This window comes from Lobosporangium transversale (genome assembly GCF_002105155.1).
Source record: "Lobosporangium transversale strain NRRL 3116 chromosome Unknown BCR41scaffold_45, whole genome shotgun sequence".
In the NCBI taxonomy this organism is placed as follows: Eukaryota; Fungi; Mortierellomycota; class Mortierellomycetes; order Mortierellales; family Mortierellaceae; genus Lobosporangium; species Lobosporangium transversale.
In genome coordinates, this window is record NW_019029023.1 from 177,499 (window position 1) to 194,829 (window position 17,331).

Consider the following 17,331-nt stretch of genomic DNA (forward strand, 5'->3'; position numbering starts at 1 on the left):
CCCATTTTAGGGAATGTTTAAAGACGCCACTGTCTTTCTTCTGAACCAGCCAAGTCCACCAGCCTTCCCTCCCTTCAAACTCGAGCTGAGGAAACAATCCTAACACAGGAACTATCTCAAGCTTTGATCGGCGGCAGTTACCGAGCCGTGTTCATGCCTCCAGAAATATTACTCTCCAGCAAAACGCTTCAAAGACCTGGGGGATAACGACAAATGGAGATCCCTATTGCGAGCAGCAGTCGTAGACGAAGCCAGTTGGGGAGCTACATTTAGGCTGGACTACCGCCGCATTGTTGAATTGCGCAGTAAGGTGCCTAGACATGTCGATTTCGCGGCCATGTCCGCGACTCTTCTAAAAGATCTTATGGAGCTGAGAAAAGTCATGCAATTCGGACCATGGACGGAAGTGCACAAATACAGGGTTGACCGGAGCAATGTCAAGTATTCACTGCGCTTGTCTAGCTCTGCAAATAGTTTCAGCAGTCTTGAATTCATCCTAGATTCCACTAAAACCATTGTATACCTTGTATCAATTAGCATACATTTTGTATCAATGAACATGTCTCTTGTATCAATAAACATACATCTTCTAGGAAACGCTTTACGCGGATGCATGACACCATGGGTGTGTTTCTAACTTTTCACGTCTGAACATGGTCAGGGACACATATTTTAAAATACTCAAATTGAATCAACCTTTACAATTTCAGTATCCGAAAAAAAGTATTCTATCCAATTTAGAAGCATGTCCCTGACTCTCTGACGAGGACTCTAACACCCTGCATTCTTTCTAAAGCTATCTTTCAATAGAAATAGGTTCGCACCTTCACTTTATTAAGAATGTACATCTATATAATGACCTTAATTCGTATGTCCATTCACCACTCTGTTCTTGTTCTTCTTGCTCTTCTTGTTCTTATGCGTCCTAATGCTTCCTTAAGTCCTTCTTGCAGATCAATCCCCATAATATATTGCTTGACATCTAGAAGTTCCTTTGTAGGTTTGGGATCCACACCATCTGTTTCAGTCTTGAAATTTTGTTTCTTGAATTCCTTAGTCTGGTCTTGCGGAACAACAAAAATAATTGCAACCTCCTTAGAGGAGCGAATCCACTTTTTTTCTCGCATACTTTTCAAAAGCGCTTTGAGGGATTCGCTTTTGATGCCATGATCCTTGTTCGTCGTAACTTGAATGAGATAGTTCGGAGCAAGCAACATATCCACACAGCCAAATGCTTTGCTATTTGGGATCCATAACGATCCTTGCATCTTGTCCTCATGATATTCAAGAGTATTGAACCATTTAACCTTCGGGCTACCTTTGATATCGATGGTTATTTCAGTACTGTCATCAAGGTTCCTGGCCTGAAAGCAACGGTTGCCTATCCGTAGCATGTGCCACATATAAAGCTCGAACATTGCTCCTCTATCTTCACCAACTCTACCATTGGCGAGCCGATTCAATATTTCATCCCAAGTATTGTTGTCCGCTGTATCATACACCTTTTCCATGATATAATTTGAAGCCCATACTAATTTAAATCTTTCATGATCTTCTGTCGGATAACGGTAAAGAAGACGGCTGCTGTAACATAGTGAATCCTTAGCCTGTTCAAAGTGTTGAAGTATCTTCATTGGATCCTTGATGTTGTTAAGGGCTTGCTGAATGCGATCAAGTGCACTCATTTCTATTTTTGCTCTCACTTCTTCTTTACAACGATCCTCTGCGGGGTATCTGCGCAGTCCTTTCTGCGGCAACTCGAGGACATACCTTGGCACTCCACCAATCAAATCATACAGGCGTTCCATAAAATCCTCAGAGACCATTTGAAAGGCTTCAACCTTGCTTCTGCATTCTTTTAACTCATCTAGCTCCCACGGAGCCATGTAGTATCTCCATGGGACTCTCTTCTCAATTTCTTTATACAGATTCTTGTCAGAATAAAAAGTTTTTGGTGACACTGAAAAGATAGTCCTGGCATCCAAGAGCTCTGGTGTTGGTGAGCTGTCGACTAGGAACCAAGTGCTGGGTAGATCCAGGAAGGGCCTAAAATCCTCTATGTCCCCATACCGAACAACAGATCGTCCACCAAAAGCATAACACTTTGAACTTTCCATTTTCTGGATGATAATAATAGGTGGGTCTGCCTCATTGCTAACGGCAAGCATTCGGATGGCGAAGTATACGAGAAAGGATGATTTTCCTATACCGGCTGTCCCTGTAACAACAATTTTGTCGGCTGCAGGCCCTTTATCATCTCCATTTATATAAAGACCCTTGACGATTGTGTCGTAGAGTTCTTTGAAAGCTGACCTTACGTACATATCTTTCATGTTGATCACGGGAAGCTTTGTCCCCAAAGGGCTGGATATCACGTCGATTTCTTGAAATGATGCGTTTTGGAGGGAAGTGGCCGTTTGGGGTATTGAATAGTAGTGGCTATCCTCTCCCACTATGGTGCCAATATTTTTAAGTATTGAAACCAGTTCTTTACTCATAAGGCTCCGCAGGCGTGGAACGCCGTTTATTAAAGCCTTTTGGGCAAGTCCTGCTACACTAATCGCCTTTTTGAAGGAGCTCCTATCACTCTCGTCATTCTCTAGCTGATCTCGGTCTCTTTTCGAAACTGTTTGTTAAAATATAAACAAATAGAATAGTTACAGAAGGTAGTTCTGAAGCCTTAAATCGAAAACATCAGTCGACCACCAACAAGAACTAAAGACATACCTCGCTTCGGTACTTCAACAATAATGTAAATGAGATTATCTGCTGCCCCGTCAGGAAAGTAAGTATGGAGTTTCTCAAGTACGTTGTCAAGGACCTTGAGTGACTTTAGGAAACTTGCATAGTTCCTCTACTGTTGAACCATTAGGGATGAGCTTGAGAATAAGATCCTTTGCATCGGAACCATTAAAAGTGTTTTCAATCTCTGTTTTAATGGCATCCTTTTAGTCGTCAATAGTTTGGTCGGAACGAATGATCACTGAGAATGCTGGTTCTCCTTCCACAAGGCAGAAAAGTTTCAGTTTAATTGGCTCGGAAGACTTGATGTTGTCTGTGGTTGATTTAGAGATTCGCGACATTGAAGATTTGTGTGCCAGACGTGAAGAATTTCTGGTTGATTTATTCTCTCGTGCCAGACGTGTAGAGGCAGATTTATTTCCTTTTGGCATGATTGTACAGTATGAGTGCTGAGAGGCAAAATGTTGTTGATCTCATCCTTCATTTGTTTCTGTGGAGAAAATGAACCACTCCTGAAATCAAAACAATAAATAATTCAAAGCAATCAGGCGCGTAATTTTTGAAATTTTTGTGGTGTATAAGAGATCCATGTTTCTCGTTTTCTTTTTTTCTTTGATGTTGATGCTGCCGAGCCCTCTGGCAGTTGAGTCGTCGACCACAGAGAAGATAGATGGAGTTGAGATGTGGATAACAATGGTGCATTTGGTGGATTAGGCATCACCAATAGAAGAGGATCAGGAGGAGGAGGAGGAGGAGGAGCAGCCAGTAAAGGAAAAGCTAATGAAGGATGAGGACTAGACATCCCCTGAGATGATTGCTGTAGTTGACATTGATTGTTGTAAACATATTGCATAAAGTTGAACGCATATTGGTGATGTTGGTGTTGTTGATTGATCTTGACAAGATACTGCTGTAAATGTGCTCCTATCCGATGTAGCTCGAGCTGATGTTGCTGTTGCTGCTCTTCCTGTTGCTGCAGTCGTCGCTGTAGCTCTTTTAATTGTTGCTGTATGAGTTGAGCGTTGCTATTTGAACTCCTCGAAACTTCCTCGAGCCCTTCTGCAATCTCAGGAACCATTGTAGTCAACTTTTGCGAAATATTACTTCACCACAATAGCGTTCATCTCTTCCTGGAACTCCAAGAATAAAAGTGATTTGAAGATATCATCCTCCAAGATCCTGCTCTGTTGGTCATTGCTAACAGCATCATGATAGCGTAGTCGAAATGCAACATCTTGAAGTATGATTCGCCGGCATCGCACAAACAGTCTCAGAAACCCCGGACGTGGAGATATCAAGTTCCGAATAAAGGATTGTATTCGAAGAAGGTCCAGCTAACTGGTTGGTTTCTACTGCCGCTCCAGGTTTTGACGCAGCAGAAATGTCGAGCACAATGTTTGGATCCACTTCGTCCATTCCCTTAAACATTCATTCCTCCACGCATTGTTTTTTCCAAAGAAATCTTCAATCCAAGGAAAAATCATTAGCTGGAGTGCCTTTGGTGGGATGACAGAGTTTCGAGCGAGGAAGAAAGGCATGTTATAAAATCCTGCCATCCCAAGTGCAAATCTCGAAGGCAAACATGGTAAATAAAAGCTTTCCATGCGACCTCGTTCTGCGGAGTACCAGTGCAGTATGCCATACTAATCCTGAAATATTAAATCTGTTCTCGGAAGTATGCTTTTAGGAGGGAAGATGGGCATAGAGAGGCTATGTAGTTGAATATGCGCACAGCTTTCTATTATCTATTATCTCTGTATGGCCCATCAATCAGAATTTGCCGCTGAGTGAGATCGAGCCCATTAAACTGTATAAAATTACACCTAAATAGCAAGTGTTTTCAAACTTGGTGCCAAAGTTTTCGCTTGGTTGGGAGTATGGGCTATTAACATAGATAAAATAATCAATACCCTATAAGGATGAGATGTGCACCTTGTTTATTGAACTGATCTGTATATGCCTAAGCATTCACAAAATAAGAAACATGGATATTCACTACTTGCTGCTCTGGCGTTCCCGCTGTAGTTCTTTTTGTTTCTGTGGTTTTTATGCAACTACAATTCTGGGGATCGTAATTGGAGCCCTAAAGCCATGTATTGCTTTAGCCAGGATAGGATTTATGACGGAGCCCTTAAAACCTGCCATGGTGAATGTATTGCTCTTGGTTGTCACCATAGTATAGAAACCAGGGTCAGTAGATGTTATGGTCATTACCACAACGTTGTCGCCCATATCCAGGGCTAGGTTCGGGGACTCAAGGGCTCCTACCAAGTCTCCATTGGCATTAAGCAGATTGAACTTGCAATCCCCCATTTTCAAGTTCAGCTGCGAGGGGTTTTGAACCTTGACTGTATATATCATTTTGGTGATACCCGTAGCAGTATCCTTGTTGAGGCTCACTAGATTCATAAACTTCATTGGAAAGTTATTAGCACCACGCAAAGTGGTGAGTGACGAAAAACCAACGTTGGTGGCAGTTAAAATCTTTGGTAAGGCAGGAGAAAGAGCAGCACCATTGAATCCACCAAAGAACGGAATGCCAGGGAGCTCGAATGTAACATTCCCACGGAAGGCGAATGTATGAGAGGACCTACTTATCAGAGTCTCAGTGAGTTTGGAGACTCTATCTTCCTGTCCCGGTATAACCTTTAAAAAAGTGTTCCCAACCGAAGCTTTGACAACGTTGCCTTTGGCCTTCGTAGGAGTGTTTGGGCCTCAAACTCTGCGATTGCGATGCCGTCATCCTTTGTTGGACAGCGAGAGGGGAAGAGGGAAAAAGAAAACAAGAAGAGTTAGATCACTCGTTTTTCAATGGCAAAGGAAGATTAAGGAATATCAGATTTGCTTACAATGAGAGTGATCTAAAAAGCAGAGGGGGAAATATTAAAGTAATCATAAGTAGCTGCAACTATCCATCTGTTGGCCATCTAACGCTTTTATTATTATTATTATTGTTAGTTTTTTTTTTTTTCACAATGTAGGTAACCAACTTACGCGACCAGCAGTCTTTACTATAGGCCAAGTCATTTTAGGAAGCGAGGCCAATCTTATATTGAAGCTTGATGAAGAAAACCCCAGAGTCATCGGGTCAGTGTTCGTGTAATCAATACTCAGATCGTCGATGCTGATCCCTTGGGCCAGACCGAAATCGGTCTATAAGATGTTATAAAGAAAGTGAAGTTAAAAAATAAACAAGATGGCTTCTTAGCTTGAAGAGAGGGAGGGAAAAAAGAGTCAAGAAAGTAAGAGAGAGACCAGCATACCGCTGCAGCCGTAGCACATTCTGATGTCCATGCCTGTTCGCCTTTAATGAAAGTGCTGAAGTATATTAAAAAAATGTTTTTTTAGTGCGCTTGATATTTAGGAAGAACATATATTTTTTACTAGAAGCTAAAAAAATTAAAAAAAAAAAAAAAAAAAGACAATATACTTCACGAAACAACCAAGGACTTTAGACCCATCAGTTATCCTCTTAGACACCGGAGGCGTTGCCATGGCAGTAGCAGGAAATGTAATAGCACATATGGCTAAGAACTGAGTGGAGGCTTTCATTGTCGAATAAGTTTGTATCGTTGTGTAGATGAAGGATAGTGAATTAACAACTACTGGAAAATGTAACGACTATTTTATACCATAGATGCTGTATGGCAATGCAAATTTAACCAGTTGCACACCAAGCCTGGTTCCCATCTCGATACTGCATTATGAAACCCCATAGCATTAACCAAACCAACTGCATCAGAAATGTCAACCTTAGCATTCAGCATCTGAGTACCCGCAATTTGTTACATACTGGAGCGCTAAGACATCGTCAAGCTCCAAAGCATCCCTTATTTCCCCTGATCCCCCTCGCGATGGTTTTCGTCTCTTCACATGAACGTGATTGATGTCTGCAAGGGTGAGGCTTTATATAGATTTACCATAATTGGCTTGTGACATTAAAGTTGATAATTTGATCCAAGAAAGGCTCCTTGAGGCTTTTCGATATTAAGAAGGGCAAAAGTAAAGGAAGCAAGGTTTTCGCCAACGATACTTGGGCTGAGTCGGCCCAAGACGAAACTGGCGGGAGTACTCTCACTACTTCCGGTGGTATTTGTAACAAAGCTGACCATCGATATATACACATGTGTCAAGTATAGAGCAAGTTTAACTACGGCAAATGATCAACAGGCAAGCTGATATTCGTGCCTCATGGGTTATCAGTCTTGTTAAATTCATGAATCCAAAAAAAGAACCCACTCCGGCACGTTGCATCTGCTAGTCAGCTACAAGATAAATCGATCTTAATAGTGGTTTAGTACGTAATGGTGTCTTTCTGGGATGGTTCATTCTGAGCGCGAAGCTTAAAGTTACATCACGTACTGAAGAAACTGTTCTTCAGTGAATATATCTCGTGTTCGTCATTTTATTGCTGCTAAATACATGATCATCCCCTTTTTTGATCTTGAGGTCAAGGCCCATTGAGAGTTTCTAGGTAGCAAACAAATATAGCCTCGACCAAAGTGTGGTAACTGTTATGTAACATACAAGACCTAGAGGTGGTTTAGATCAAAGGCGGACATACTGGCCAAAGGGCCAGATGGAAGCACGATAGTTTGAGTGATCTTTAATGTGGAGTGAATTTCAAAAAGCGAAGGTTAAGGGACGAGAATAAAAAGAAAATGGTAATGAGGCATCTACTTTTTATTTACTATTGCAAAGACATATTTGCTTGCCCAATAAGCCTGAGCAGTGTACGTGTTCTGTTAAATGTATCTAGCGCAAATCTGGTGGATATCCATGAGCTCGAGCTCGAGCTCGGTTGTATCCAAGTAGACCGGTACTAGTTCACTATGAAATCAAAATATGGTAAATGATGGCGCTCTCACAGGAATCAAGTCACGTGGCCGAAACTGACGGCCGAAGATCGCAGAGAACAGTACATTTGGTGCTAACTGTCCGCTTGGCTTTTCTCTAATAGCAAGTTTTTACGATCAAGAATGTAAATTGGTATAATATGGTTACAGCACGTATTTTGTCTTCATTACTGAGAGAGCGCACCGAAGGCTACTTTTCGAAAGATCAGTTGAGATATTGATAACAGGACCTTCTTAATGCATACATGTGTGACTGTCTTATTCGTTTACAATACAAGACTCAATTCAACAGTATCCATAAATTTGACAGGGCATGTTTAATATTTTTTGAATGAACACGTCCAGTTCTTGCGTGCGTCTTCTATGCCAAACGACATTACCTTAGAGCTTCTCTCTGTTACTTTCTCGATCCTTTTCTTTCATTTTAATACCATATACACAGAGAGTATATAACCAATATCAAAAAATTATTGCACTGAAAAGACTGGAGGCCAGGAAGGATTTTTTTTGTGGCACGTCTTGATTTCATTTCGCTGGTTTTCCAAGTTCGTGGAGAACACTTACTAATCTGAACCAGATCAGTCATAAATTCGACCTGGCATCGGCAGAGGTTCTGGCACCGCGAGTGCAGCAGAGCGTCTTCCAGACAAATGAACGAGTCGCTGTTCTGAGCACCAGAAGCATGGAGGAAGAGCATGTCAATGATGATGGACAAAATGACTTGCAGCCAGGCGGTGTATCATCATCAACGGCTGGATCATCAATCGTACAGATCGTACATAAACCCAGAGAAACATCACAATGGCCGTCTGAATCAACCATACTTGTCGCAGGTATATACAAATAAACAAATAATAGATAAGAAAACCCTTCACACAATCTCAATCCTCTGAATCCGGACTCAGAAAAGATTTGCTTATACTTTATTTATTTTCTCTGTAATAATGGCATTCACAGTACGAGTCAGGCCGTTCAGCCCTGCGGAGCAAGCACTGCTACCGCGAGCATCTACCAATAAGTTCAACTTTTCAGCAGACGCTTCTCTCTCCAGTGGGTTTGGGTCGGTTGGTCATGGTCGTCCTGGAGATTTGTACAATATGCATTCAGGGAATACTAGTAGCGGAGCAAAATCCTCAGGAAGTAGTAGTAGTAACAACACTAGCAATGGGCATTCAGCAAAGAGCATTCGTAAAATAGTGGATGTACTGGATGACAACGTCCTTGTTTTCGATCCACCAGATGCAGAAAGCATATCTAAATACAAGCGCGCTTTACTACCAGTACAGGCTTATCGTCGATTCAAAGATATGCGCTATGCCTTTGATCGTGTCTTTCATGAGGACTCTCAACAACAGGAAGTAAGGCCAAGGATTTTTAATTTTATTCCCCTCATCATAGTAGTCGCCTATTGACCCTTGTTTTGCTTATGTTAGTAAACCATTAACCTATCCTTGGACATTGTCCATATATATATATTTTTAGGTCTTTGAAAACACAACGAGGCATTTGATTGATGGAGTTCTGAGCGGCTACAATGGGACGCTCTTTGCCTATGGAGCTACAGGATGTGGAAAGACTCATACTATCAGTGGTACTCCTGAGAAGCCTGGTATAATCTTCCTCACTATGCAGGAACTCTATGAACGTATCAAGGAAGTCGAGGATGAAAAGACTATTGAAATCTCCGTATCATATCTAGAGGTGTACAATGAAACTATTCGAGACCTTCTAGTAAAACCGAGCTCGAGCACTCCAAAGAACACATCATTACATCTCAGAGAGGACTCATCAAGGAGGGTAACTATTGCGGGGCTGTCGGAGCATCATCCGAAAGGAGTAAGTTTGTCATGCTTAGTTGAAAGAGACATTAGATGAGAATATAATTCTTATATATCTTTTCTGCAATTAATCAATTGCCCAATCATCTAATTAATTAACAGATAGATGCGCTGATGGAGCTTGTTTTTATGGGCAATGAGAACAGGACCATGTCTCCGACAGAAGCCAATGCAACGTCCTCTCGTTCACATGCTGTCCTCCAAATCAACATTTGTCAAAGACTCAAAACTGCCGATGTATCGGAGGATTTTACTATGGCCACTCTCTCTTTGATCGACTTGGCAGGAAGTGAGCGCGCATCTGCAACGAAGAATCGAGGAAGTCGATTAATTGAAGGTAAATATATAGAATGAAAAAAGAGTATACCATACTCTCTTCTGATATAAGGAGAAAATGGATATTCTATACTAAAACAGAGCACTATTATGCCTTTTTTTCATTTAAAAAATTATTAGGTGCAAACATCAACAAATCGCTACTGGCTCTCGGTAACTGCATCAACGCACTTTGTGAAAATAAACCAAAGTCGCATATACCATACCGGGACAGCAAACTCACACGACTACTCAAATTTTCACTTGGTGGCAACTGTAAGACGGTCATGATTGCCTGTGTCAGTCCATCTAGCCAACATTACGAGGAAACACACAACACACTCAAATATGCGAATCGAGCCAAGAACATTAAAACAAAGCTTACAAAGAACACTCTTAATGTTGATCGACATGTCTCTGAATATGTTCAAGCGATCTTTGAACTCCGACAGGAGGTAGCAGATCTAAAAAGAAAACTTCAGCAAGAAGCCAAAGCTGAAAGTCGGGAGAAAGCGCATCAGAGACATGAGCAACTGGATCGAGAATTTGATGAGACAGTCAGGAAGATGAGAGCCACTTTCCAAACTGCACGTTCACAGGAATCAACTTATGCTCAACTACAATCGCAGTTGTTCATAGCCTCAGCTCGACTCTCGGGATTATATCGATGGAGAAAAGCATTCGATGAGGCATCAGGAGCAGCCAAAAGACACCATGAACGAATGGAGCAGGAAAGAGAGTTGTCGTGCACTAATCAAGAGGAGTCAGAAGAAGGCACGATGGCAATAGCGGCGGCAGCAGCACGAGCAAAAAAGCTACAGAGCTCCCTCAGCGCATCATCATCGTACACTAACATGGTGGATCAAATGATTCAAGATTTGAATACACAAATAAGACAGCTGACAGAGCAGATGCAGGAGCATGAAGATGCACTTAAAATGTATGCAGTTTCGATTCAGTCAATGGAAAACAAAGATAGTCCAATTTTGAATGCAGGATTTCCTTTTCAAAGACTTTATGAGCTCGAAAAGAAGTGTCAGGTGCTGGAATCACACAACAAAATTCTTACCAAAAAATTGGAGCTTTCGGACAAATCACTGAGTGAACAGTTTTTGGCGACAGAGGACTTTATGGAGCTTAGTGCTCGTTCATTAGTGGGGCTTCGACCTGAGATTGAGACGATAGAACAAGCAGGCTTGCCAACCAAGACCCTTAATGATATATATATGGCATCCATAACAAGTTTCACAGATATGACCAAACGGGTGGGCTCATTCCAATCATATGATCAACGGAACTGGAACTCTTCGGGAATCAATAGAAACGATAATAGCAACAATAGTAGCAGTGGCGGTGGTGGTGATGGTACCAATAGTTGCGGCTCTACCAGTACTAGCAGCTGGCACATGTCTGTACCGAGCTCACCATTCAAACGGGATGGAGCAGCAAATTTCGTAGGCCTTGACGGGTCACGGATGATGTCGATTTTGCCAGAAGTGCCTTCGACACCTGTTAAACGTCGTCAAAACTCGGCCAGCCACGTCCTTCCTAACCTATCTATGGACACTGTCGACACGAATCTGGCGCTTGGATCCAGCAGTCTCTTCGGTAGCCAATCACCTGTTCGGATATACCATGAACGTACTCAAATGGGCAGTGGTAATAGCAGTAGTAGTCCTCAGAACCCGTTCCAAGTAACGGAGAAAGCACCTTTCTCATCGCTCACCAAACACCGCAATAGCATTCCACTTCCTCGTAGGAAATCCATACCAATGACTGGAGTTGTCTTCTCACCCAAACGACGACGCCCGCGTGGGGGATTACGACAACCTCGGTTGGCTCCTACACCTACAAAACGAAGCGTCAATTTCTTACTAGATATTGTAGATGAGGATGAGGAACGGTATACTACAGGCCTGCGTGACCCATCTGCACCTATTATCCGACCTACACCATTCCCGTCACTCTCCTCTTTAAAAAATGACAGCCCGCCATCGTTCCCTCCAACCACAGGACAAATCAAACTTGGGATGGGAGGAGGAGCAAAGAGACTGGCCCCTGTTAGTAACAACACCAACAATAGCAACAATAGCGGTGGTAACAGTAATAGTGGTAGTGGTAGTGGTTCTGGAGGTACTGGAAACAGTAGACTTTTCTCTAATAAGGCAGCAACAAAAGGAGAGACATCAAAAGGGCTTCAGTCTCAGCGAGTTAATTCATCATCGTCACCTAGCGGATTATTTAACGCATTTTCATCTTCTTCACAAGCTTCATCTAGCCCATCGAAGAGACCTTGGTCAACAGAGAAAGGAGCTCTTGATCGTAACACAAAGAGAGCCAAAGGTTCGCCTTTGGCAAATGGAAACTCCGCTCCTATCTTTGGTGTTTCAGCCGCAACTGCAGCACGAATCGCTAGACGAATGAGCTCTGCGTCAGCATCAAATCAAGCAACATGAGGGATTGCAACTATTTCTTTTTTTTTTTTTTTTTTTTTTTTTTTTTTTTAACATTTTATATATTTTTATTTGAATTGAAAGAGGGGGGAAACTGTATAATGGAATGTATGAGTAGAAATAAAAATAACTATGTTACAATACAATAAAGATATGCAAATGCTGATTTCCTATATTTTTTTTTGTTTCCTCCGCTCAGAGCAAACTGGGTTTGGCTTGCTGTTTTGCTGTGGCTCGACCTACTTGGGTGCTAACAGCTCCTCCTTCAACCAAATATCGTATCTACTCAGGTATCCATGATAATGGACCTTGTATTCATACACGTCTTGCAATGTTTTGTGCTCTCTCATCGCTATAATTTCCGCATCAAACATCTCATCATTCTCTGCAGGTGCATCGACCTCATCTCCCACTTTGAATTTGGGAGGCACTCTATTCGGTAACTTCGCCGGTTTTCGACGCCTTCCCACTCTAGCCAAGAGGTCTTCCGAATCGAAAAGCCTCTCTTCCAGTCTAACTGAGGCGGGTTTTTTACGTCTAGCCGCCACAGATGATTCCTGTAATTGTTTCAACTCTTCAACAAGATCTGTGTCTTTGCGCTCACAGCCATTCAGTCCTTCATCGTTCTCATCCTTGCTCCTGTTCTTGCTGTTGCCCATATTCTTGTACTTATTTTTAACCTTGCCCTGTGATAGCGGTTCCGGATTCTTCAAAAGTCCTGTGCTATTGTTTGAATTAGTCATCCTGGATGATTCTCTTCCAGAGTTTACGATTGGCTCTAAAGAGGCTGTTGCCCCCTCAGTATCCGATTTTTGGATTGCCTTGGTGCGTGAACGAGCTGATCGCACGTCCATGTCTGGTTCGATGGGTATGATGCTGTCCTTAATGCTCCATTGCAGTAAACTCTCTACCTGTTTGTTTTTCTTGAGCTCCTGTGACAAATAGCTCTGTAATGATGATGTAACCTTTGATGCTGCACCTTGTAATGGTGATAACTGGTGTGATAATGTATCCGATGCCGACATTTCAGTCGGCACTGGTCCTGTAGTCTGTATCAGCGCTGTTGCCTGCGAAGCAGAAACTGTGAGCTCGTCAACGTTGGAAGCGCTTTCGGCATCTTCCGACTTTACACAACCGTGGTCAGGAGGCTTCTGGTGCACCGACACCTCTGCTTCGAGGACTGGAGAAATTGTATTAGGATCGCGCTCCTTGGGCTCTATATAGCCGCTCGTTGTAGGGAGAGTTGATAATTCCGTGGGTGGGACGGTTGATTCGATTGCTGAAAGAGATTCCACAGACCTACTTCGCTTAAAATCTTGTGAAAATCCATCAACATCAACTTCTGAGCCCTCAATATCAATTTCTGGGCTTAATCGCTTTTTGTCCAGCCTTGCACGGCTCCTAGTAGATACGCTGTCGTTATGCATACTGCCTTCATCAAGCAGGCTGTTGAAGATACTCCACTCTTGCAGTCTTTCGAGCTCTGTTCTAACTTTTTTGGCGATTTTTGGCTTTGATGTGGTCGACGGTGGTTGTTGCAGCTGTAAATGCCCCTTTCTATCACGAGATTTTCGATTCCGATTTCGATTCTGGTTTAGAGACTGGGTAAGTTTGTGATGTGCACGAGATTCTTGGCACTGGGCCAATTTAATAGATGTCGGAGATGATATCGATTCATTTAAATTCCTTGTTCGAATGGGTATTGGGGGAGATTGTGAGCGTGCAAGACCAGACCTTGTTCTGCTAGAGCCCTTATCATCATCAAGTATGCTGCCCTTAATAGTCCATTCCCGTAGCCGATCGAGCTCCATACGTGCAAGAGGGCGGCGACCAGCCTTTGATTTTAGTAATTCGGTGCTTTGGGAAGTTGAAGGCAAGACGGGGTCTTCACCGCTATTTGCCACTGCAGTCTCCACCGCCTCTTGTACAGAACTTTCAAACAGAAGGGTGTCCATATTTTGATTATCCGATGACGAGCTGACCTTTATTCTCTTAAATTGATGAGCGCTAATAGTCTCAGTCAACATTCCTTCATGGATAGCATCAGATGGTAGTCTCTTGCGCTTGTGTGACACTTTCCTGTCCCCTGCTAAACTTAACTGCTCTGAAGACTTAGGTGCAGAGCCTATAAGGGAAACTTCAATATCAGCAATTATGCACTCTGTATCCTTATCCCTCTCGTCAATAGGTGAGCTTGCAGATGATGGTAAGAGTGAAGAGACTTCGCTCAAATCAGACGAAGGGGGCGATGAAAGACTGCTCTCGCTCCTACTTGAATCAGTGTCGATGATATTAACATATTCATCGGTATCATATTCATTATCGGATTTGTGCTTGCCCAGGGCTGTTGCATACTTAGATGGGTTGTTGTTTTTCTTAGGACACACTGTAATAGTCTTAGATATGCTCCCTTTGTTGTTACATGGAGCTGAGACATCAGTTGTGATAATAGTAGCGCAGCTACTATCGCCTTCCTCAAGAACAGATTTTGCTTTTCGAATATTCTTCATGAGCTGAAGTCCTCTCTGATTTGACATTGGTCGTTTCGAAAAAGCCCGTGGTGTGAGAGGTTCCAAAATATTTGGTAATGACGGAAACCGGACAGGAAGTAGCTGAACAATGATACGATGCGAGGGTATGCTACGTCTCTCAGCTTCCGTCGACTGAAGCTCTTTCTCTAGTCTCGGTAAGTCAAATCGTTTTGCAGAGCGTATTTGTCGGGTTGTATAAGCGACAGGCGGCCACCAAACAACTGTAGATCTTGCGTCTTTTTTGAGCACACTGACGTCTGATGCAGGAGTAGATGAAACCTGTCCAATAACTTCTTGTCCAGCCTGCGCCTTGACTAGTGCGTCTCCTTTCGCGTGATTACAGTTTCGATTCTGCTTGGGTTTAGTTGCTGACTCAAGAGCCCTATTGTTGGTCGGTAGGTCAACGGTGTTTTCGTTGGTCGCTGTATCAAGAGCAGCCTGAATAGCAGAATTAAGAGCCACCTTAGCCGATTCCTGTAGCTTTTTTTCCGCAGCAAGTTTAGCCAAGGTTTTCTTGCCTAGACCGCGCACACCTTTACGCTTCACGGGCTCCAGCGGCGGTATGTTCAATGCAGATGCGGAAGACGGAGAATCCGTCGAGGTAGTCAAGCCAGAACTTTGAGATATCATCTCCGGACTAAAATTTGGATGGTACTGGGTTGATATTGGAGGGATATGTGAGCCCGAGGGCTGAAACTGTTCCTGATTTTCGATCCCGGTCGATTGGTAAATTGGCTGATGACGCAGTTGTGATTGGCCTTGGTCTTCCCGAATTAGCTGCTGCTGGGAATGTGATAAATAATAAGCGGCTTGAACTTCCTCACCAGGGAGCTGTATGTTAAGGTGTGGAGGCATAGGTCTAGAAGGCTGCAAAGGTTGGAGATGCTTGTGCTGCAAACCTAAATCATAAGAGGTATTTTTTTGAATAGACGGCTGTACTCCCTGTCCTTGATTATAGTGTACAAGATGCTTCCGGTGCCAGAAATTTCGTTCTTCAATCCGGGCCTCAATCCCCTTTATAAACATGGCTACCTCTGCCAATGACAATTGATTATCGCATGTCATATGGCGCCAAGGCAATCCGGCTGGCACATCCCCATTCAAGAAGGCAAGCGCTCTCTTGACACCAAGATTCTTAACGAATTCTCTCCCAAATGTACTGATATATCCACGGTAAGGCTCCTGGTCGGGATGGAACAATCTTAGACCAGAGATGTTGCAGATCGAATATTTATAGTCTTCGAGGAATCGGACGACAACCAAGTCTGGATCTAAAGTGCCATCTTTTCGTGCAACGAGTTCTGGCATCGTAGCGTCCAGTTGACTTCGTGGTACCGTCACTGCAATCCACCAAAACCTGGTCTCGTCACCATCCTGGGGATCGACGAAGACAACATATGGTGAATGATGAAAGGGATGACCATCTGTGATAATCGAGCTCAGATGACGTCCTACGTTATTCTCTGAATTTAAGGCAACAGGGACTGAATAGGTTTCATTGTCTTCTAACCTGCTTGGGATTGGTGGTACTGTTGAACAATTTGAATTGGTTGATGAAAAAATATATTGCATGGGAATGCTTTGTCCCGTGTTGTTCTCAAATAGCCCCAAAACAGGAAAAGGAGGAGGCATATCTGGTCCATAGTTCTGATATTGCTCCACGGATAAACAAGACGGCAAAGAAGATGACAGTTGAGTTTTTTTTGGTTTTGGATTTTTCTTTCGAGGCGGTTTTGTTTGGCCAGGGCGAGATATTCCCTCCTGTCTAACACGTTCCTTCTCAAAGGCTGCTGCTGCCCGCGCTTCTGCCTTGAGCTGTTCTTGTTTGGTTTTGGCTTCTGCCTTTGCAGTCATTCGTGCCGCCTCAGCTGCAAGTTTTTTCTTCTTTAAATTTTCTGCCTCCAATGCTGCTTGAGCTGCTTTTAGCTTCATCGCCTCCTATGAGAAAACGAAGTAAAGCAAGACACAGTATCAGTCTCATGAAATTGGATATGCTCCATCACTAAACTGCATTCACGTCTCTGGCTGCTTCGCTGCTGAATTTACCTCTCGTTCGGCTTTACGGATCTTTGCAACGATTGCTTGGCTATTCCTTGAGGGCCATTTCACGCCGTAGATTAAGAAATGTCGATGACATCTCCGGCAATCTTTTGAAACAGATATTTCATGCTTATGTATTTTGGACTTACACGTATTACATTCAGCCGACTCGGATACGATCTCAGCCTCTGTCACAGCCTTATCATCACTCAATGGCCTAATATCAGTCGAAACTGGATCCTGATTCTGATTTTGTTGCATAGTTCTTCCGCTTTGTGTAATTATAGCTCCATGATCAACCGAGCTACTGTTACTAGAACTTCTTGGTACAGTAGTCCGCACTGAGCTGTGACAAAGAAAATCTATGGACATACGAAAATTCTTCGTAGAATATGATGGCGTGTGTTCTTCTACATCTGAAATGACATTTTGTTCGCTGTTGACCAATACTGACGGGCTATCATACTGTTGATCCCTAGGGTTCATTTCGTTCGTGTCTGTGATTCGCAAAAGCATCATGGAAGACACTAAGGATGAGTCCAAGTCATCCAACGAT

General features: G+C 43.0%; 5 protein-coding genes across 5 annotated transcripts; 1 reads left to right on the plus strand and 4 right to left on the minus strand.

The window, feature by feature from the left end:
- Nucleotides 1-751: 751 nt before the first annotated feature.
- BCR41DRAFT_360862 (hypothetical protein) lies at nt 752-2,168 on the minus strand (the record flags this gene model as incomplete). The annotated part of the gene is made up of 1 exon (XM_022025430.1): nt 752-2,168. One exon carries the CDS (start codon nt 2,166-2,168, stop codon nt 879-881), a length of 1,290 nt encoding a protein of 429 aa, XP_021877609.1. The 3' UTR covers nt 752-878.
- Nucleotides 2,169-3,241: 1,073 nt separating this feature from the next.
- BCR41DRAFT_167538 (hypothetical protein) lies at nt 3,242-3,956 on the minus strand. Its single transcript, XM_022019684.1, has one exon. The coding sequence runs from the start codon at nt 3,818-3,820 to the stop codon at nt 3,287-3,289; it is 534 nt and encodes a 177-aa protein (XP_021877610.1). The 5' UTR covers nt 3,821-3,956; the 3' UTR covers nt 3,242-3,286.
- On the minus strand, nt 3,843-4,158 carry BCR41DRAFT_400082 (hypothetical protein; the record flags this gene model as incomplete). The annotated part of the gene is made up of 2 exons (XM_022029116.1): nt 3,843-3,939; nt 4,028-4,158. 2 exons carry the CDS (start codon nt 4,156-4,158, stop codon nt 3,843-3,845), a joined length of 228 nt encoding a protein of 75 aa, XP_021877611.1.
- A 630-nt stretch (nt 4,159-4,788) lies between these two features.
- Nucleotides 4,789-6,294, minus strand: BCR41DRAFT_400083 (hypothetical protein; the record flags this gene model as incomplete). Its single annotated transcript, XM_022029117.1, has 6 exons — nt 4,789-5,332; nt 5,410-5,486; nt 5,592-5,603; nt 5,737-5,895; nt 6,006-6,060; nt 6,173-6,294. 6 exons carry the CDS (start codon nt 6,292-6,294, stop codon nt 4,789-4,791), a joined length of 969 nt encoding a protein of 322 aa, XP_021877612.1.
- A 1,648-nt stretch (nt 6,295-7,942) lies between these two features.
- Nucleotides 7,943-12,219, plus strand: BCR41DRAFT_340753 (P-loop containing nucleoside triphosphate hydrolase protein). Its single transcript, XM_022022210.1, has 5 exons — nt 7,943-8,431; nt 8,556-8,956; nt 9,081-9,434; nt 9,539-9,773; nt 9,893-12,219. The coding sequence occupies exons 1-5, from the start codon at nt 8,281-8,283 to the stop codon at nt 12,205-12,207; spliced, it is 3,456 nt and encodes a 1,151-aa protein (XP_021877613.1). The 5' UTR covers nt 7,943-8,280; the 3' UTR covers nt 12,208-12,219.
- The last annotated feature ends 5,112 nt before the right edge of the window (nt 12,220-17,331 follow it).

Excerpts from the sequence above, each read along its gene's own strand:
- BCR41DRAFT_167538 (XM_022019684.1), bottom strand. The coding sequence starts at position 3,820 with ATGGTTCCTGAGATTGCAGAAGGGCTCGAGGAAGTTTCGAGGAGTTCA.
- BCR41DRAFT_340753 (XM_022022210.1), top strand. The coding sequence starts at position 8,281 with ATGGAGGAAGAGCATGTCAATGATGATGGACAAAATGACTTGCAGCCA. Across the intron at positions 8,957-9,080 it reads AGGACTCTCAACAACAGGAA|GTCTTTGAAAACACAACGAG; the intron begins GTAAGGCCAAGG and ends ATATATTTTTAG. Across the intron at positions 9,774-9,892 it reads AGGAAGTCGATTAATTGAAG|GTGCAAACATCAACAAATCG; the intron begins GTAAATATATAG and ends AAAAATTATTAG.